At 41.9% G+C, this 22,203-nt stretch overlaps 1 protein-coding gene across 7 annotated transcripts; it reads right to left on the bottom strand.

Moving 5' to 3' along the window:
• Positions 1-1,365: 1,365 nt before the first annotated feature.
• Positions 1,366-20,440, bottom strand: Dusp14 (dual specificity phosphatase 14). 7 transcript variants are annotated; one of them, XM_076869662.1, is made up of 5 exons: positions 18,748-18,836; positions 9,938-10,045; positions 9,237-9,302; positions 3,677-3,768; positions 1,366-2,657 (listed from the first exon to the last, which is right to left on the bottom strand). In XM_076869662.1, the coding sequence occupies exon 5, from the start codon at positions 2,564-2,566 to the stop codon at positions 1,970-1,972; it is 597 nt and encodes a 198-aa protein (XP_076725777.1). In that variant the 5' UTR covers positions 2,567-2,657; positions 3,677-3,768; positions 9,237-9,302; positions 9,938-10,045; positions 18,748-18,836; the 3' UTR covers positions 1,366-1,969. The 7 variants fall into 7 exon arrangements, with proteins under 7 accessions (XP_076725777.1, XP_076725779.1, XP_076725780.1 ...); XM_076869664.1 differs by lacking the exon at positions 9,237-9,302; XM_076869665.1 differs by lacking the exon at positions 9,938-10,045 and having other exon boundaries at positions 18,748-18,765.
• Between the last annotated feature and the right edge of the window lie 1,763 nt (positions 20,441-22,203).

Genomic DNA, 22,203 nt, shown 5'->3' with positions numbered 1-22,203 from the left:
GACCAGCTGTTTTCCTCATAGTACAGTGATTATTTTTGAGCTCTTACTCAAAGACTATCAGTTCTCAAACTGGGCTTCCTAATAGAATCAATCCCTGGATTTTATCTTTGATCATGTGCTAATGTTACATTTGTGTTCCTTTGAGTTTCCATATAAACTTTAATTTTCCTGTTTAGGCAAGAATGATGTACTTTTATAAGAGTGGGCAAATGGTATAAAACAAGGTAGAATTTTTAGATGGAAAACCATTGCCACAAAGCAGGTGAAATCAGGAAATTTTATCTTTGACTTTTTTGTTTGTCTAAACATGTGCCTACCTGCTGGCCTGTCAGTAGCTTCCTGCCAAAACAGACCAAGTAAAATGAGGCAGTGATGGGACTTTCCTGCTGTGTGGTACAGATTTCTGGATGACTCTCTCATTCAAAACAAGGGGCAACCTGGTCATTAAACTTCTATCCCAACTCTCATAGATTGTGTTATCGAATTTATTGGGAGCAGGAAACTGGGTGACATATCTAAAGTTAAAGGAAGCCATTATTTGCTTATCATTTATACTTAAGGTTTGGTTTAGAGCATTTTTGTGTTAACAAAAGGTATGTGTCTGCTTGACTGTTAAGAACTGATTTCTTTAGCCAGGCATGGTGATGCACACCTGTAACACCATTGGCTCCGGAAGCTAAGACAGGATCATGAGTTCAAAGCCAGCCTCAGCAAAAGTGAGGACTAAAGAACTCGGTGAGACCCTGTCTTTAAATAAAATACAATAGGGCTGGGGATGTGGCTCAGTGGTAGAGTGCTTACCTAGCATGTGTGAGGCACTGGGTTCAGTTATCAGCACCACAAAATAAAGGTCCATTCACACACACACACACACACACACACACACACAAATAGGGCTGGCGATGTGGCTTAGGTCAGGTCAGATGCCCCTGAGTTCAATCCCGGGTACAGGGGGGACGACACTGATTTCTTTGATGAAGGACTCAATCCTTTGGTGCACTCCATATACCAAGAGAAAGCAGAAAGCCAGATCATTTATCAGAACATAACACTCTAGCCATGACTTGAGGCTGAGGCAGGAGGAACACAGTTTGAGGCTAACTTCAGCAACTTAGGTCCTAAGTAATTTAGGTTGACCCAAAGGTAAAGCATCCTAGGTAAATTCCCCAGTACAAAAACTTTCCACTGTTCCAACATGAATATTAATATCTGCCGTCCACAAGGACATGTAACACTGACATGACTGGGAGATCTATTTCAAGTAGTGTTCATAGTTGTCATTAGAGCCATAGGTTAGCAGTTATTGGATATCATCTTCCACTGTCAACACATGCACATACATACACACCCCCAAATTAGTAAAACTTCTGTTAAGCAGATATATTTATTAAAAATAATGCTAATATAATCCTGGGCACATTGATTTTCAAGAGGGTTTTTGCAGCAGATTTCATTATACTTATCAACTAAATAATAAAGGTTAGGTTATTTTAACTTACAGAGTTACTAAATAATGAGAAAGAAAAGAGTAGAGCTAATCCATTAGAGACTGAAGCTGGTATCAGTCTTCTCTAAGCATCTGTTTGGTGGGCAGCCATGGGCAAAGCCTGTCTAAAGGGTTGGTCAGGACCCACAGTGATGTTTGCACTGAGTTGTTCCTGCACCTGCCATGGTGCCAAAAGCAGAACCAAACAGCTTATTAAACTGTTCAAATTGTTAAAAATGATTAAAAGCCAGTTAAAGATTTTCATAAACACTATTTCAAAATGCTAGTTTTAAAAATGTTACTAGCAACGTATGCATTCCCCTATGTCCCCTCCCTATCTCTTAAACTTCACACCCAATTTAAAAACTCTTTTAAGGGGGAACCAAAAGTCAACAATTTGAAAAGAAAGATGAAGAGGGGAGCAGACAGTATGTAGCAGATGCTGGTACTGCTCGGGGGCTGCCGATGCAGGCTTTGGTGGCATTAAATCCCCCAGTAAGGCATCAGGTGTCGGGACTCTTTCTCATAAACGTCTGGAACTATGCCGTAAGGTGTCTGTACCATCTTAACTGTAGACTTCCCAAAGAGCTGTCGCTCGTAGTCTATCAGCTGCCTCCAGAAACCCACGTTGGGCCGTATGACAGGCCTCCGGGCTTTCACCCAGTTGTACGCCTCCAGCAGGCACACGTTGTGGAACTTCATCAGGTAGGCAATGCAGAGAGTGGCCGAGCGGCTCACCCCTGCAGCACAGTGCACCAAGGTAGCCCCATGCTTCCTGCTCACACTGTGGATCTTGTCAGCCACAGTGTCAAAGTACAGTCCGATGGGGGCATGAGGCATGTCAGCCAGAGGCACTTTGACGTATTCAAATTGGGGCCAGTTGAAATTGGGGATCTCAATGGTAGCATTAACAATGCAGGTGATGCCACGAGCCTGGAGGAGGTGCCGGTTGGAGGCCACACTGCCTCTGCCCAGGAAGAGAGAGGAGGTGATTTGAGCAATGCCTCCTACATCTCCCTCGGAAATCATCCGAGGAGCCATGAGAGTCCGTGGTAGTGTGCTGTGACCTCTGGAGCTCATGAAGATGCCAGCAGTCACACTTGCATCGTCGGGGTAAGACCAGAGTGTGTGGTTGTCTTCCACCAGGGAATCCTAAGTCACAATATCCTTCCTGCAAAATACAGGTATCTGTCAGTACTTCAAAAGCTATTGATGTATCACAGCCTTCTGCAGTGTTTCGTGAAGTAGGAAGGGGAAAGGGTGAAAAATAGTTATTTTCTATAACAGAATGAAGAAAAATCATTTTCTATTGATTAACAGGTAGCCTAAGACCCCAATATGTAAAATCAACATAAAACTCAGCTCTAAGTGGAACTAGTCATCCTAAAGACAGAAGAAATATGACCAACTAGTTCCTGAAGAACCATCTTGCAGGGCCCTGCCCCTACTAAAGGGAATGGCATTCCACATTGATTAGAAATCAGAAATTTTCATCTCCCGATAGTCAAGTTCTCATACTTTGCCTACTACCGCAGCTATGGTGGCTGTATTTTCCTAATTCCAGACCCAGAGATCTTACAAAAGCAAAAATGGACCTCAGATTAAGTATTTAGTGAACCACCTTTATAGACTAAAAAGATACTGAATTGGATCAAAACAGAAAAGCCAGATCACCTCATTCCTTTATTATTAAAAACAACTATTTCCTATCATATTTGTGACACATGAACACACTGGAAATCCAATTAAATTTGGGTAATGTGCTGTGGCATTTCCATGGAAATAATCCTAGGCAAATCTGAAGGCCATGGTCTTAAAAGTTCATTCCTATAAATTAAATGGGCACCTGACCTGATCCTGGGTAGAGCTAAATGGTAACTTTACCTTCCTCGGCCAATTCTAAGCTCTCAAGTGAATCCTATTGGCTTCAAATATATTGGAACTAAAATTAATATAGTTCACGCTCATGAGTACATGCTTACTATAAAGAGTATTAATAATCACAGAAAAGAAAACTATTAGTTTCTTGAGATTTTGGATTAATCAGTTTCTCTCATTGCAAAGTCACAATGCTTTATAGTCTGCCCACTGGGAAGTATATTATGCACACCTAGATACCACAGGAAGACTATAGTGCTCAATGACAAAAGCATCCCCAGGTTCTACAGAGGTAATGCTGCGGCCACTCACTTGCTGCAGAATCCAGTGAATGCTGGAGCCCTTGGTCTGGATCCAGAAATTCTTAGGTGAGCAGTGCTGATTACAGTGGATAAAATTCAGATCTGCAGGAAGACAAGGAAGCAAGGACACAGCCTGTCAGGAAGTTCACAGAATTCCCCCTGGGGCTAGGAATGGAGCTCAGTGGTAAAGGCTTAGCTTAGTATGTGTGAGGTCTTGGGTTCAATCCCCATATTGAGGGGGAAAAATTCCCCCTGGGTTTTTACTACTAAATCTAGTTTGACTGGAATAAATTTAGGAAGCAGAAGGCCTCCTAAATATTGCATCCAAAGAATGCACTGCTAACAAATATCAATCTAAAGCCAGGTGCAATGGTGCAAGCCTATAATCCCAGCTGCTTGGGAGGCTGAGGCAGGAGGATCACAAGTTTGACACCAGCCTCAGCAAATAGCAAGACTGTCTCAACATATGAGCTGGGAATGTAACTCAGCAGTAAAGGACCCCTGGGTTCAATCCCCAAAAAAGTCAACCTAAGTCTCAGCTTTTTATTAGTAACCATGGTGTATAAATATTTAATACAATAATTCAGAGACCATATCAATGAAATGTAAAACACTGCAGAATGCCCCTTTCACTAGGTCTCTAAAAGATGCAAAATTGATCCAGAGTTTCTTCCTGGTACCCTCAACTAACCCAGGAGAGTGAGGATCTGGGCTGGATACCACAGCGGGTAGAAAGGCTATGCAAGATGCAAGGAAAGATGAGCAGACATGTGACTAACAGTGCAGGACAGTACAGGGAGATCTAAGATGGGGGAGGAGGGGGATGGCCAGGAGTGTTGTCTTTGAACACGGCACTGAGGACAGTTTCACAGCAGCAGGGCTTTAGCCACCAATGCCAGCTGCAAGCAATGGTGGTGTTCAGGAGAGCAAATTCCATTTTGTTTTTCATGTTAGCCTTCTTATTTTACTCATTTATGTAACAATATGATGAGAACCTGTGAACATCATAAAAAATGTGTTCTTCTCACCTGGTCCCTTGCCTTTCCCAGGTAAGTATCACTTTAAATTTTTTTATAGCTTTGTGGAGGTGTAAATAACAGACTGCTATGTGATTTAATCAACTTGCTGAGTTTTGACATATAGATATACTCAAGACACTGTGATCTCAAAATAATCCCCCCCCCAAGTTCATATTCCTTTATAATTCACTCCCTTGCCCTTTCCCTCATTTTCAAGCAACTTTTGATCTGTTACTACAGTTTGCATTTTCTAGACTCTCGACCCCACCTCAAAAAAACAATAGGTTAAAAGAAAACCTGAAGGGCTGGGGCTTAGCTCAGCAGTAGTGTGCTTACTAGCACACATTAGGCCCCAAAGATTTAAAAAAAAAAATATCAAAACATGGTTATATTGTTATAATGCAATCTTCAAACTATCAAAATCACCTGGAGGGCTTGTTAAAACACAGGTCACTGGGCCCTGCCCCAATCTGATCCAGTACATCCAGAGTGGGGCTCAAGAATCTGCAATACCCAGGTAATGCTGAAGCTACTGGCTAGTGACACACTCTGAGAACCACTGCAGAAGTAGCTGGGGTGGGGCGCTGCAAGATCCCCTATTCAAGACTGAGGCATTACAGTGCTGTATCTGACAGCTCCTAGTATCAGTGCTGGCTCACCCAAGGTTACACCCCTCTGTGGGGGCCCTCACCAGATGACTAATTCATGCACAGGGGTACAACCAGGGCTGTAGGTAAAACTGCATCATGAGGAGGCACAAGGAGGTAGTCACATAAGGAAAGGTGTGTTTGGTGTAAAACATGAACAGGACAGTAACTTAGGTGAGTACATGCTTCCCTACAGCAGAACACTCTTTCCTGGCAGTTTAAAAAGCAAAGTCACTGTGATAACAAACACAAAATTAGGCCTTCAAACTGCTGGGGACTCTCTCCTCACTGTGGAAAATCTGGAAGATGCTAATCAAACATTCAAGTAGGTTATTTGGTTTTCTAATTAGGAAGGACTTGGTTCCATGTCCTCCCAGATAATTATACCGACTGGAAGTCACCTGCCCTCCTGAGCTGGGTGCCCAGGCTCACTGGCCTTTTCCGTAGAAAGGGCTTCATGAGGGAACATGGCTGTGCAATGGAGGGCTGGAAGCCTGGCTGCTTCAGTTACCTCATTCGTTGAACAGTGATAGGGTATTTGGTGCTGCAGGGAAAACAGATTGTGAGTCCTTAGGGCAGAATCCAAGTGAGACAGACAAGATGCTCCATCCCTGCTGCTGCTAGTCAATCTGGTGCCAACAAATCTGCTTAACATGCCAAAGCTGGTCCACAGTTTCAGAAAAACAACTTCTGCCAGAGAGCACTCAGAGGGCAGATGGTCCTCTGACAGATCCTCTTGACCCCCTTTACAGACTGGACAATACCAGGTGAGAAACAGCAAGATGACTGCAACTTGGAGAAGACAAGTTTTTAAAAAGCCAGGAAAAGATCCAAGGTGCTCAGTTTCTAGCTCTAGACCACACATCTTCTCTGTGGATGGTGTGAGGCAGCTGTGCCCTCATTACCCAGCTTACAGGGTTCTAACACCACCAGTCAGCACCTGCAGTGCCACAGAGGGGTCTTGTACCTGCCTAAGAACATGTTTAAATGCTACTTACAGAAAAAAGACTAGGCCCAGATGGGCAGAGCTGTTTCAGTTTTATCTAGTGTCCAAAACAGAGAGCTGCCACAGCCACCTTTTGGTCACAGACAGACTTCCTCACAGCAGAGGAGGAGTCCAGGAACAGTCCCAGGATGGTCACAACAAGAAGCCCTAGTTTGGTCCATTTCTAAGATTAACAGAACTTGATCATAAAGAAATTTCTTTAAAAAAAAACCCATGGGTATTACATCACAGTTGCATCAAAATCAACTTAGTAAATGTGTACCAGAAGACAGAGAAAGGAGATCTATTAGGAGAGTTTGGCCCATATCTGAGAGATCGAAGATGGCATGGTGCTCTGAGAGAACATGACACTCGTGCTACAGCACAATGGTGTCTGGGATGAGGGTGGTCAGAGGACACAGAACATCCATGCAGCTCCAAGGTGTTCAACTGCATTCACTTCTTGGAGGGAAAAATGCTTTCCTAGCCAGGAGGATGGAGGTGAGGTAGTATTAAACACAGAAAGGAAGAGCTGTCCTACACCAACCCCAGAAGGTTAGGGGGATTTTTAATTATTGCTTTTTGGATTTTTTTTTTTAACAAGCTATAAGAAATGTCTTGTCAAAATGATGCTGAGGACTGGTATTGTGACTCAGTGGTAGAGTGCTTGCCTGGCATGTGTGAGGCACTGAGTTATACTCAGCACCATATAAATAAATAAAATAAAGTTACTGTGTCTGTTTATAATTAAAAAATACTTTTTTTAAAAATGATGCTGAACTCTTAGAATAATAAGCATCAAGCATTAAATGCTAACCAAAGTATAGAATTAGTATCTGCCCAGCCACCTATAATCTCAATAATCCATAACCTACCAGCTGCTTGCTCTCTTTGGTACAAGAGCACCAATCCTGAGGTTAGCACCAGCATCCACACTGATGGTGCCTCTGGGAAGTGCTCTCTGGGGTCCCAGCTTATTCACAGCATCCACCCCAGTGCCATCAGGGGCTACTTTTCCTTCTCTTTCTCTAGATAACCACCACTAGAATCAGCAGTTAAAGTAGTAAAATTCTACTTACTGCTTTCTCTTCTCATGTTGAACAAGCAGAAAATGGTCACAATGGTGCCAGAGAATATAAAATTATCTAAAATATTTTTGGCTTTAGGAATTTCAGAGGGTCAGAATACACACTATAGGTTTACACCGTCACTATTTTATACTGAAAAAATCTCACAAAATCACATATTCTCCTTCCCTTAATGCATAATTCTTTTTTAAAAAAACACACAAACTACATGGTGGCACACATCTGTAACCCCAGCTACTCAGGAGGCTGAGGCAGGAGGATCACAAGTTCAAGGTCAGCCTAGGCAACTTTGCAAGACCCTGTCTCAAAAATAAAAAGGACTTAGGATGTAGCTTAGTGGTACAGCACCCCTGCTTCAGCCTCCAATATGGCATGCATAAAAAAATAAACACCTTGAAGTCATTCTTTTTAAAAAAGAAACATTTTAGCCTGCACTGTCCTAATATTACTTTTTAATTCATTGTCATTATTAAATCAGAAATGTATTCCACTGGGGGAAGAGTTAAGATATTCACTCTTATAAATAAAATCACAATGTGGCAATCTTTCATTAAAGAAAAGTAACTTTCTGATATAACATTAAGAATAAAATTCAGGGCTGGAGTTGTGGCTCAATGGTAAAGCACTTGCCTGGCATGTGTGAGGCTCTGGGTTCGATCCTTAGCACCGCATATAAATAAATAAATAAATAAATAAAATAAAAGATTCATTTACAACTAAAAAATATAGGAAAAAAAGTCAAACAAATATTGAGTAATATTCATGTCAAAGTAAAAGATATTCACCAATTGTCCTCAGGCACCTGAAAAGCCTCAGCAGTTGGCTGAAGCAGCACAACATCTTATATTTGAAGACAAGGTCACCCATCAGATTAATTAATTGATATGTTAGTGTTTGGACATGAAGTTAAATACACATCATACACATAAAGCTAAAGACTGAAGAGTACCATTTTTGTTTAGCCACATCCTCCCCCAGTGTGACACACAGCTACCAAGCAACTGCCTATGTAGTGGTGACTAACCTGCCCATCTCAATGACCACAAGTGGACTCTAGCCCCTTAACATGGCACTTACTAAACTTAACAAAAGCCCATCATTGTAAGGAGGAGACAGGCTGGACACTTCATGAGCACAGGAGAAATTTAAAAAAAAAAAAAAAAAAAATGCCAAGGCAGGATTTTAAGAACTTAGTTCCACATGATAAATTCATGTATCTTCCATGTTGGAATAGAATGAGTATGGCAAAGACACTATCAATAACTATTAAAGATGAAGGCATTTGGGTACCATAATCTGTTCACATCTGGAATTGCAATTTTAAATTTGTTCCTTGCCCAACTAAATGTTTAAATTATTCATCGCTCATCCATACAACAGTGTTTGCTGAATCTGTGCCGTGTTCAATACTAAACGTTGTTGCAGACTGCTGCAAAATGTATTTGCCGAGATGGACACAACAATATCCATCCTACAAGACATTTTATTGGTCCTGAGGATTAAAACCAGGGGTGCTTTACCACTGAACTATATTTCCAGTCCCTTTTGTTCATTTATTTTTTATTCTAAGACAGAGTCTTGCTAAGTTGCCTGAGGTCTCACTAAATTGCTGAGGCTATCCTCAAACTTGCAATCCTCCTGCTTCCACTTTCCAAGTCCAAGACACTGGCATTACAGGCGTGTACCTCCATGCCCTGCCCTACACAGAAGTTCTTACAGTATAATCTTGACATTCCTCCTATCCAATGTTAGATGGTATCTCCTGCCCTTGAACCTGGAGAAACCTTCCCAACTGCCTGAGCCAAAAGAAAACAGTAGAAATGATACTTACTAACATGCCACATACTTCTTTCTACCTTGTTCTCTTGAGATCTGCTCTTGCAACTCAACTGCCATGCTGTGAGGAAAACCAAATTAGCCCAACAGAGCTATGCATGGAAAAGCCATATGTGGGTGATCCAATCAATAGCCCTGGTGATAGCCAAGATATATGTGAGTAAAGACACTTCATTGACATGCAAGCAGCCAGCCACCAAACTGTCCCCACCCTATAAGGTTCAAATTCCTGACCTATAGGAATCTGTGAGAATACAGAGTTATTTCATACCACTGAGTTCTGGGATTATGTTACACAGCAACACAAAGTAGAACAGGGAACATAAAAGTAACAAGATATAACACTGCTAATTTGATTATCTTAAAGAGACGGTGCACCATGCACAGTGGCAAGTGACTATAATCCCAGCTACCTGGAGGCTGAGGCAGGAAGATGGCAAGTTTGAGGCCAACCTGGGCAACTTAGTGAGACTGTCTCAAAATAGGATGGGAATGTACTAAGTAGTACAGCACTTGTGTAGCATTCATGAGACCCTCAGTTTAATCCCTAGTACTGAAAAAAAAGGAGCAGGGGTGACTGGGGGTATTATCTCAGTGGCAGAACTCTTGTCTAGCATGCAAGAGGCCCTGCATTCAATCCCAAAACATTCTCTTCATATCTGTCCCCATTCCCCAGAAAAGATTTATTTAGCTCACAGATTTGGAGGACAAAAAGTCCAATATTGGGCAGCTCCATCTGTTCAGCCTCTGTTGAGGGCTCCTGGGGCTATATGACAACATGACAATGGCCTCATGGTGGGAGCACTGGAGAGGGAGAGAAATCACATGGCAAAACAGGAAGCTAGACACCAGGAAGGGTCAAGTGTTGCTTTTTATAAAATTTGCTCTCATGAGAACTCACTCCAAGACCAGCATTAATCCCTAATCCTTCCCAGGGCAATGCCCTCATGACCCAATTACCTTGCAATAGACCCAACCTCTCAAAGACTCCACTGCTTCAACAGTACCACACTAAGGACCAACCCTCCAGCACATAAACCTCTGAGAGAGACACTCAAACCATAGGTGTCTTTAGATTAGCAGGTTTTTCTCCAATCCATTTCTGCCTGCACTACTCAAAAGAGGTGACCAAAGGCCTAACAGCATTGATAGAAAGAATTTCAGGGACCATCCCAAAACCTACAGAACAAGATCCCAAGTCACTGTATACACAGTAAAGTGACCAGTGCCACTCATTCATCTACCTCACTATCTCAAGGAACTTCCTGACGCAAGCTAGAGCACCTGCCCTTTTTAAGCTACATGAGCCTGCTGAGCTTTTCCCAGACTAGTATCATTCTGCTGTCTTCGCTCCCAGATAAGGTATCAGAGGTAAATGGAGGTTAAGAGGCTTTCCTAGACTCTAGACAGAAAATTAGTAGCCCCTCCGGGACCAGAACCCTTCTTCCATGAGCTGTCCATGGTTGATCAATCATACAACCTGACCACAACAGACCACAAACTGAAGACTACAGAAATGTACATTTTCTTGGGGAAAACAAGAAAAAACTGCAAAGAGAAACGAATTAAGGAACATAAGGTCAGTCTGTGCTTTATCTATAATCTAGGAATTAATCTCCCCAAATCCTAAACTGCTGGTGCTATGAGATGATTTTTAAGTTAAAAAAAAAAAAAATCTGGGGCTGGAGATGTGGCTCAAGCGGTATCGCGCTCGCCTGGCATGCGTGCGGCCCGGGTTTGATTCTCAGCACCACATACAAACAAAGATGTTGTGTCTGCCAAATATTAAAAAATAAATAAATAAAGTCAATTGTTTTAAAAAAAAAAATCTGATAAAACTGAACCAAGAAAATGCCTGCAAAAGTCTACAATTACATTACTTACATTACCCTTGCTTAATGATAACCACAAACCAATTTGTGCAACCACTTACACAAATAGTATTTTAAAATCTTAGAGGAGTAAGAGGTAAAAATTAAAAGTGAATCATAGACACTTGGATAACTTTGATTTTTATAAGTCAGAATCCTGAGAGGCAAAGTACCTAAAAAAAAAAATCACAAATCAGCAAAAAAATTGCCAAAGTCATTAGTGACCTCCGAGAAGCAGGACCAGAAAATGCAGATACTGGGCTGGGGATGTGGCTCAAGCGGTAGCGCGCTCGCCTGGCATGCGTGCGGCCCGGGTTGGATCCTCAGCACCACATACAAAGATGTTGTGTCCACCGAAAACTAAAAAAAAAAATAAATATTAAAAAAAAAATTCTCTCTCTCTCTCTCTTTAAAAAAAAAAAAAACGCAGATACTTTTGTAAGGTCTCAGATATTTTTGTAAGGAGCACTTACTTGCCTAGCATGTGTGAGGCACTGGGTTTGATACTTGCACTGCATAAAAATAAATAAAAACTTTTTTTTTTTTAAAAAAAGATCTCAATTCTTAAAAGTTCATTATTTTAAAGAAAACAAAAAAGGAATTTACCAATTAGAATTAAGTTCACAGGAGAAGATCTGAGTTAATAATCACCCTTGATCACCTTACCCTTTGATATCTCATAGGACATATCAAATTCTCAACACTCCAGCAGTGAGCTTCACCCATTTCCCTACAAGCACTTCTTCATCATGCATCTGGTCCAATTCCACTTTGTGTGTGTGATTTTATGCTAAATTAATAACATATGAAATACTGATACATTAATTTCCCATTTTTCCTTTAAAAATCAAAAGCATTAAACCCATAAGAATTTTTGAGAAGGACGAGATAAAAACAGTGCAGTCTTGCCAGGTATGGTGGCACATGCCTATAATCCCTAAAACTCAAGAAGCTGAGGCAGGAGGATAGCAACTTAAGAGGCCAACCTGAGCAACTAAGCAAGACCATTTCTCAGAATAGAAGACACAGATACCAACCCACATGAATATAGTTACATGAGAAAAAGGCACCAAAAACATACATTGGAGAAAAAGGACAGCCTCTTCAACAAATGGTGCTGGGAAAACCGGAAGTCCATATGTAGCAAAATGAAATTAAACCTCCATCTCTCATCATGCACAAAACTCAACTCAAAATGGATCAAAGACCTAGGAATTAGACCAGACCCTGCGCCTAACAGAAGAAAAAGTAGGCCCAAATCTTCATCATGTCAGATTAGGTCCCAACTTCCTTAACAAGATTCCTAAAGCACAAGAAATAAAATCAAGAATCAAGAAATGGGATGGATTCATACTAAAAAGCTTCTTCTCAGCAAAGGAAAAGAGAGAGCCTATGGTATGGGAGCAAATTTTTAACACATGCATCTCAGAGCACTAATCTCCACGATTAAATATAAAGAACTCAAAAGACTTAATATCAAAAAAAACCCAAAAAAACAACCCAATCAATATACCCAAAGCACTTAAAAATCAGCACACTATAGCGACACAGCCACACCGATGTTTATAGCAGCTGAATTCATAATAGCTAAACTGTGGAACCAACCAGATGTCCATCAATAGATGAATGGATAAAGAAACTGGTATATATACACAATGGAATATTACTCAGCATTAAAAAAGAATAAAATTATGGCATTTGCAGGTAAATGGATGGAATTGGAGAATATTATGCTAAGCAAAGTAAGCCAATCCCAAAAAACTAAAGGATGAATGTTTTCTCTGATGAGTGGATGCTGATCTATGATGGGGGTGGGGGGCATGGAAAGAATGGAGGAACTTTGGATTGGGCAAAGGGGCGGGTGGGGAGGGGTTATGGGGGTACGAAAGATGGAGGAATGATATGGACATCATTACCCTAGGTACATGTATGATTGCACAAATGGTGCATCTACATTGGGTACAACCAGAGAATTGAAATGTTGCATTCCATTTGTGTATGATGAATTGAAATGCATTCAGCTGTCATGTACAAGTAGAACAAATAATAATAACAAAAATAAATAAAATAAAAAGGGTGAGGATGTAGATCAGTAGTAGAGTGCCCCTGGGTTCCATCCTGAGTACCAAAATAAATAAAGTCTCTCATACTGAGAGACAACAGACCAGTAGCCCTCTGAAGGCAACTGGGTATCTGAACCAATATACAGCAAAGGGAAGAACTGAATTTTAAGCTGAACAGGAGTGAAAAGGCAGAGGATCCTGATTATTCCAGTGGTCTTAACAATCTCCTGAAAAAATAATGTCTTAACAAAATAATACAAATGAAAAAAAAAGGTAAAAAAGATAATGCACAGATGGGGGAGAAAAATTCAATGGATTAGACGAAGGAAATGAAGGGAAGGGAGAGGGATGGCAATAGGGAAGGCAGTAGAATGAATAAGACATAACTTTCCTATGTTTATATATGAATACACGACCGTGTAACTCCACATCATGCACAACCACAAGAATGGGAAGTGATATTCCATGAATGTATAATATGTCAAAATACACTCTACTGTCATGTATATCTAAAAAGAATTAAAAATACCTATACACGGGCCCCATTAGAAGACTGTTTTATTAAATGTTAAAAATTTTTCTATATTGCTATTCACATTCTTTAAGAGGATGCAATGGCATCTGAACTTTACTCTTGTTCCAATCAGGTGTCAACCAAGAATAGCCTGGGTCCACCACTTGTTTTTGTATCACTCATGATTTAAGAATCATTTAGTCATTTTCTAGTTGGTTGGGGAAAAAAACATCAAAAGAACAGTACTTTGGCACATAAAAATTCCATGAAATTCAAATTTCAGCATTCACGAATTATGTTCTATTGGAACATAGCCACACTCATTTGTTACATATTAACTGCGGCTGTTTTCTGACTACAATGGCAGAGTTAAGTAGCTGCAACAAAAACCACCATGGCTCTCAAGCTAAATATTTATTAGGAGGCCTTTTACAGAAGAAGGCTACCAAACCTGGTTGAAATTAGTACATTATAAAACCATCATGGTATGGTAAACTGTATTGCTCAAAGTGTGGTGCTAAGATGCCCTACATCAAAATCACCTGCTTGTTAGACTGCAGACTCCTAGACTCCACTCGGGATCTAATTAATCAGAATTTGGGGAAGGGGAGATGAAGGTCTAGGATTCTGTATTTCTAGCATGTTAACACTCCGAAAATAATATTAAGGATCTCCAATATGTAAGCCAAGAGCTCTACCAGAGCTCCATCCCTGTCCATCTTTTTTGTGGTGCTAGGGACTGAACCAAGGGTCTTGCACATGTTAGGCAAGCTGAGCAACATTCCCAGGATGCAAAATTATTAATTATTAACTATTATTACTATTCTTTTTTCTTTTCTTTCTTTTTTTTTGGTACTAGGGATTGAACTCAGGGGCACTCGACAAATGAGCCACATCCCCAGTCCTGTTTTGTATTTTATTTAGAGACAGAGTCTCACGAGTTGCTTAGTGCCTCACAATTGTGAGGATGGTTTTGAATTTACGATCTTCTTTCCTCAGTCTCCCAAGCTGCTGGGATCATAGGCATGCTCCACCATGCCTGGCTTCCAAAATTACTTTTAATAGAAGAAAATGAACTACTAGGAATAGCTGTCCATCCAAACCCGCTTCCAGTCTCTGGCCTGCACATGGAAGTACTCTTCACATGGGAATAGAATAACAAGTTGTTTAGTGAGAAAATCTGTCAAAGATACTAGCATGCCCCAACAGCTACATCAGCAAAATTCTTAATTAAAAATCTTGGTTTCACTGGGCACACATAACTATAGTCCCAGCTACTAAGGGGGAAGGGGGCCCACAGCACTGAGATAAGAGAATAACAAATTCATCACCAACCTAATTTGGCAAGACTCTGTCTCAAAATAAAATTTAAAAAGTTAATGGAGAGGCAGCTCAGTACTAGAGTGCTTGCCTAGCACATGAGAGGCCCTGGGTTCAAACCATAGTAAGATAAAAAAAAAAAAAAAAAAAAAAAAATCTGATTTCTAGCTTGTATGTAACTTGTGTATTCACAGTATTCTTCCTGCCTTTCTTTTCACCAGTGCTTCCGTGAACTTCCAGAAAGGTCATCTTCCAACTAAGAAAGGCCAGAACTTCACACATTCTCTTGGCCACACAAATTTCTACCAGTCAAAGGGAACAAAATTTTCTGGTTTAAAAAAAAAAAAAAAATATTCTTGAGGATGGGGTTGTAGCTCAGCAGTAGAGCACTCACCTAGCACTTGCGGAGCGCTGGATTCAATCCTCAGCACACATAAAAATAAAGGTATTGTGTCCAACTATAACTAAAGAGCTGGGGATATAGCTTAGTTGGTAGAGTGCTTGCCTTGCATGCACAAGGCTCTGGGTTCAATTCCCAGCACCAACAAAAACAAAACAAAAAAAAAGTTTTCTTTTTTGCCTAAGAAAAAAAAGTTTTCTTGTGCTTGGGGTGTATAGCTCAGTAGTAGAGCATTTGCCTAGTACATTGAAGGTCCTGGGTTCAATCCCCAGCATCTCAAAACCAAACAAAAAGAGTATTATCATATGTACACACAAACTTAATGACCTAAGAAGTAAAAAAGAAAACATGCCAGGACCATCCATGATGAAACAGGACAAAGGCAGAAGCCAGCCCAGTAGTTAACTATGAATTTCAAAAGAGCCCTTGTATCAGCTGAAGTCTTGAGACTTCAATACAGGCAAGGGGAATGCAAAAGCTGACCAAAGGAGATAAGAAGTTGCTCTATGTTAGTTTAAGTTATGAGCAAGAATTCCAAGTGTCCAGGTGAGCTGGATGGGATGCCTAGCAGTGACTTGAGCAGGTCCCTGGCAGTGACCTGAGCAGCCTCTGGAAGGCCAAGGGGATATCAAAGCACACAAGCAGGACCTCTTCCTTCATCACTCAAATTAAAAGGTTCCAACAATGCTTTTTAATCCACCTCCCATCATCTTTTCTTAAAAAATTCCAATTTATATGTATGTGGTTTTTTACATTATGATTGGAGTATCTGGGGAAAAAAAAACAACTTTAGTAAACAAACAAAAAAAATTGTGATCTATGTAAACAAACACTGAAAAGAAAAAGAAATAAAAAGGAACTATAAATCTCAGGTCCTTTGGGCTCTTCCATCATCCTCCCCTACCCCAGAGCAACTAATAAAAACCTACAGATGTATATAACATTCTGCTCATAGGAAAGAAAGGACAAGTACCTGAATTTAATAATCTATCCCCCCTGCCCCGTAGGGAATGTGTGTATACACACAATGTGTGAGTCCCTGTCCTCAAGGTACTTTTAATAAGGATAGGCCCAAGCTCCTGCACCCACCCATGATACACTCACTGTTCTATATTCAGAGCTGGGCTCAGGCAAGCATTCACCAGTAGGATTCACTCAAGACCTTTAAAAGGTTTCAAGGTACTAGACACTTATTTCCAGTACTGCATTTTGCGTAGTTCAATTTTCTATAACTAGTCATCTATCTTAAAAAAAAAAAAAAAAAAAAAAAAATCAATGGATGGATTCTATTGGGCATCTGTCAACCAAACACAACGGAAAAACACTTCTAGGATTTGGGCAGTATGTTAGTCCAAACTATGTAACTAAACAGAAGTAAATATAAACGCAATGCAGACTACACAAGTGTCATTTATTTATTCATTTAAGAAGTATGCAAGCATATTGAGGTTAAACAGCAAATATACTGGATCATAGATTCAAGGCAGACACCAATGCAAGAATGAAAATTGGTACAATTACTTTGGGCAAAAAGCATCAATTAGTAAAGCTAAAAATATGCACACCTGACATAATTGCCCAAGATCAGAAACAATCCAGATGTCCCTCAATAATAGACAGACAATTTGTGGGAGGTCATACAAAAATAAACGAATTAGAGTCACAGGCAACAATGTGGATGAATTTTTAAAAAGAGCATGCTGCAGCAAATATATGTATACACACACACACACACACACACACACACACACACACACTTTTTACAGCATTATATATTAACCAAAAGAAAAAAAATCCAAAAGACTACTCACTCGATTTTATTTCATAGAGGTGAAAAACAAGCAAAAACAACTATGCTATTTAGAAGACAAAAACTATAGAAAAGAAAGGATATTATTTTCATAAAAACCAGGGTAGTCACTGGCTAGGTTACCTATTGTCCTTAGGAAAGAACAAGGAGAGGACGCTTCTCGACTTGCAAGATGATTAAACACTTGAGTTTTCTTTAAAATAATTTATCAATTTACCCATTTGTTTTATACCTCCTTCTTCTTCATGTTATAATTCACAATTTAAAAGATTAAATAAATATAATGTTGATTTCCAAAAATTCAGAACCATTACAACTCTGGCCAGTCTGGAAAGACTACTTCCTCTCTGAATGTTACTACGAGCCTATCAGCTTCATAATGCCAGGGACCTTATTTGCCTTTTACCCTGGTATTCATCACAGTACCTTTGGCATGGTAAAAGTTCAAAAAATATTTCTTTCATAAGTGCATAAACTGCTGATATGAACTTAACTCACTCATTTCTTGAAATTACCTACTTGAACTGTACAACCATTAACACTTTCCTTTGTCTTCACCCCCTGAAGCTTTCATAAATAATAAAGCTACCACCTTAAATGTTAGCTCTGTAAGTTTACACCTTGTTGCTTTAGCAACTCTCCCTGCCTTCCACTACCTTTTGTGCCTCCTTTAAGCAAAGAGATGATGAACACCCTAGTCTTAGATTTCTTTTTATGGGAAAGTTTTCATTTGCATCTGGGAGTAAAGTAAGGATCATAATGATTCAATTACTTTAAAGTTGTTTATAAAGAGATCATTTACCTACTGCCTTCAGAAATACCACCATGCCATCAGGGTTAATAAAACTTTACAATCAGTTGTACTTAAAAAGCATGCTGCTTGGGGCTGGGGCGGTACTTCAGTGGGAGAGCGCTTGCCTCGCAGGTGTGAGGCCCTATATTTATTTATTTTTATGTGGTGCTGGGTTTGATCCTCAGCACTACATAAAAATAAATAAATAAATATAGTGTGTCCATCTAAAACTAAAAAAAAAAAAAGGCACGCTGCTTATTCTGGACTGAAATAAAATCTCTATAAACAGAACCAGACAACTCTAAAATAATTAATTTCAGCTAGAAAATCACTTTGTGCAAACAGACATTTATGAAGATGCTGAGAAAAGTCTGAAGGATAACACAAACCAATACAGACAGACACAGCTGTTACTTTTGAGAAAGATGTCCAAAAGAAAGCTATAACCTATTGGTAAACTTTCAATTTTTACACAGAGAATAATTAAAGCATTTCTTGTGATATTGGAAAAACATTTTTAATCCACCTTGCCTTAGAACAAAATCCCTATTGTAAAAGAATCCATCAAACAGTTCCCTTCCTAATGCCCATCTTTTTAAAATGCTAGTTTTTATGCTAAGATCTTAAAGGATTTGCTGTACTTGTGTATCTGGCTAATTTTTTAAATGATATTATATAAATACACACACACACATATATATGACATTCTATTAAAGAACATCACAGAATTCATACCTGTAGTCAACCAATATGAAAGATTTCAGAGAGAACTCAGCAGGGACACCTTCTACACTGATGTTATGGCTTGAAATGAAGGAAACTGTCTCCTGTTTTATGGGGGAAAGCCAAAAATACCAAGCAGCTCTCTCTCCTCCCCCAAGCGTCAGAAGGTGAGTCAGAGCTGGAGGCAGGAATGGGGCCCATGTGTCAAGCCGCCTGTGTAGGGCTCCTTCCTGCCTCCTCCCGGGAATTCTCAATTCGCAGCTCTCACCCAGCCTGATGGGAATTCTCAAGATGTCTCTGGCGAAGAAGAGGTGGTAATTCATTCTGCGAGTGCCTCATTCCCTGCGTTTCTCAAGGGAGCCCAGACTGGGGACCTTTATGAGTCTACAAGTAACAATAACCAAACTCAGCTCCAGGGAATGGAGCCCGCACACACACAACTTTACAAAGAATACAGTACTCGTGCTTCCTTCATTTAAAGAGCAGGAAATTAACAGAGAAGTTGTGACTTGTCAGATGTCACTTAACTTTGTAGCAGTAGCATTCACGGGGCTGCTAGTCACTGGCCTCTTTTTTCACTGAAATGTTCAATCTCAAGGGAAGACTTTTCAACGTTCCATTTATACTTCGGAGTGGCTATTTAGGGGGAGGAATTCCAGCAAACTCTGGGTTAAATCTTACGGTCCATTATTCCTCTAAGGCCAGTCAAGAATCAGAAGTTTGCTCTTTGCCTCCGTTTTTGCACCTGTAAAACGGGAAGGTAATGCTCTCCTCTTATAAACTATAATGAACAGCTAACGAGTTAACACATGCCAAATGCCTTAAGGTCCTGCTGGGTGGAAAGTACAAGGTGGTTAAAAAAAAAAATCCCTACACAGTAAAACTGTATGGTTAAGTCACTCCTCCTTCCCTTGCCTCCGGGATGCCCAGTTACCATAACACTGGCTGATACCATTGGCAACATCCACCTAAATAAAATATAGTTATACAATCCACTTAAGGTGGCTACAGCACTCATTTCCCCCACCCCCACCTCACACAACTCAACTTCGCTCCGGAGCAAGGGTACTTAGGAGAAATTTTAAAAGCTATTTATTGGCGTCGTGCACACCAGAAAAATACTCAAGTTGAATACTTGGCATCGCTGAAAGTCAAGTTGTTTCTACCAATGCACTAGAAACCTTTGGAAGATGCAAAAAGCCTCCGCGGCTCCTGAAGATCCGCCGCAAGTGGATGCTCACGGTGGGGTGAGGAGGTAGAAAGGCCATGGCGGGGCTGGCGAGGAGAGGGGTCAGAGGGGAGAAGCAGACCAGGATGCTGGTGGCATAGCGAAAAGGGCCGGGGTCCCAGGGCTGGCGCATCGGCGGCAGCTGCTTGAGCCACAGGGGTGCGCGCCGACGTCCCGGGAGGAGGGGGAGCGGCGGAGGGCTCCGGGTCCCCCCTCCACTCCACACTGCCTCCAGGACGCCAGACCGCCCGGGAGAAGGTAGGTTCGCCGGCACAAAGTTTCCAGAGACGAGGGTCGAGCGGGTCCCGGGCCCCTAGTCTCGCCAGGACCCGGGCCCGGTAGGCGCGAAGTTCCGCACCGCCCACCCGCACAGCCCCCACCCCCCGGGCCTCAGGGCCCCCTACCGGCGCGGCGCGGCTCGCTGCTGACGCTCCGTCCTCCTGCGCGGCTCCCGGCTTCTGCGGGCTGGGAGCCGCGCGCGCCCCTCCTTCTCCTCTCCGCCCGCGCCCGGGGCGGGCCGCGCGCACGCTCCCTGCGCCCCGTCGCCCTCTCCCGAGGGGGCGAACCCGGGGCGGGGGAGGAGTGGTATGGGCGGGGGGAGCCCGAGGTGGACGCGCGGGGCGTCCGTCACTGCGCGTGCGCGCTGAGTCTCCGCGCCTAGCGTTGCGGCGGGTCGCTCCCTAGGACTCAGGAGTCAGCAGCTCCTCCGCTTCAGTCTAGGGGCGTCAGGTGTAGTTTTGTCACCTGTCTCTCACACATAGACCCCCCCTCCATCCCACTTAGGCGTTTGCCCACCAGCTGATTTTGAGAAGGGGTGCAGGGGTAGTGTACTTGGGTACTACTTTCTGGATGTGAGAGTATTAAAGGCAACAAAACAATACAAATATAAAAAGGTGCGAGCACCGCAGAGAGTGACTAATCACCGCCTCTCTCCCCACCCCCACCTTCCTTGCGGCGCGGGAGAACCCAGGAGTTAGGATGGAAGGTTGAAGGCAAAATAAGTCTCATGGCAACTGTTGGGTGAATTTTGCTTGGACAGGTGTGGGCAGTTTCTAGTAACTGTTGTGGAAAGCTATCTTATCCGAGACTCAAACGGAGGTAAAGGTATGATCTTCTGCCTGCTCCAAGACGCCCAAACCACCGGCCCCACAGCGCCAGTGCCCATCAGTGCTCCTAGAGTGGGCAGGTAGGGTCTCAGGAGTTCAGGCTGGACACATGGATTCATTGAAGGTTTATTTGTTGTGACACTCTCCGGGGGCGGGGGGGGGGGGTCCTTTTTTATTTAGGTCTGCCCATCCGTAGCGTGAGTAAATGCAAAAAGGACTTTCTTCAGCACAACCCTCCCCGCCTTCCCACCCCCAGCAGGTGAAGGGCAACACAGGGGAGGTATGAGCGACTTCCTCAAGCTCTGCAGTGAGTCAGACACCAGAGTGCCAACTCCATGCCCAGTCCTGTACTCACCAGACCCAGCTCCTCACCGTTGTAAATCGTTGGCATCAGAATTGCTGAACAGTCAAACGAGTAGTCATAGGTTTGGGGGGAGGGGTTAAAGGGGGAGCATAAACCGCGCTTGGGTTTACATCTCTCTACAGCTTGAAGCAAAAGCTTTGAGGCTTTTTAAATGCTCTTCCTGATCGCCATTGGCCAACCAGATTCAGACTCATCCTGTGGGTGCTGGAATATCTAGAAGTTTTGTCTGCTTCCCAGATAAAAATATAACATCAAAGACATTTTAGTGATAATCCTGGGAAAGCGAAAAAGGCCTAGATGGTAGAGATTTATTTTTGCCTCCATAAAAAGCTAGAACCGCAGTCTTTGGGAAAGGAGTCCCCTGTGTTTCTCCTTTGCTAGCAAAGCAATAACCCGTCTTTTTCCTTTTTCTCAAAACGGTGTCCTTGTTATTGGATTGGCATCGGGGACCAGGACCAAGCTTTCATCAACAACACTGCCTTCTCTGTGTTGACAAATCTTCTCTGCGTCTGGTGCTTTTTGTTGTTATTTCAGTTTTCTGTGTTACTGGGAATTAAATCCAGAGGTATCATATACCACTGAGCTACACCCGTGCCCTTTTGATTTTTTTTTTTTTTTTTTTTTTGAGAGAGAGGGTCTCATTAAATTACCTGAGGCTGGCCTCAAACAGGTGATCCTCCTCCTACCTTAACCACCTAAATTTCTGGGATTAGAGAGGTGGATGGGCACATGCAGCTCTGCCTTTGTTTTGTTGTTGTTTTTGGTATTGG

The sequence above is a fragment of the Callospermophilus lateralis genome, chromosome 11 (assembly GCF_048772815.1).
Source record: "Callospermophilus lateralis isolate mCalLat2 chromosome 11, mCalLat2.hap1, whole genome shotgun sequence".
Classification (NCBI taxonomy): domain Eukaryota; kingdom Metazoa; phylum Chordata; class Mammalia; order Rodentia; family Sciuridae; genus Callospermophilus; species Callospermophilus lateralis.
Note: the sequence above shows the minus strand (reverse complement) of the source record. Positions and strands in the feature narration are given on the sequence as shown.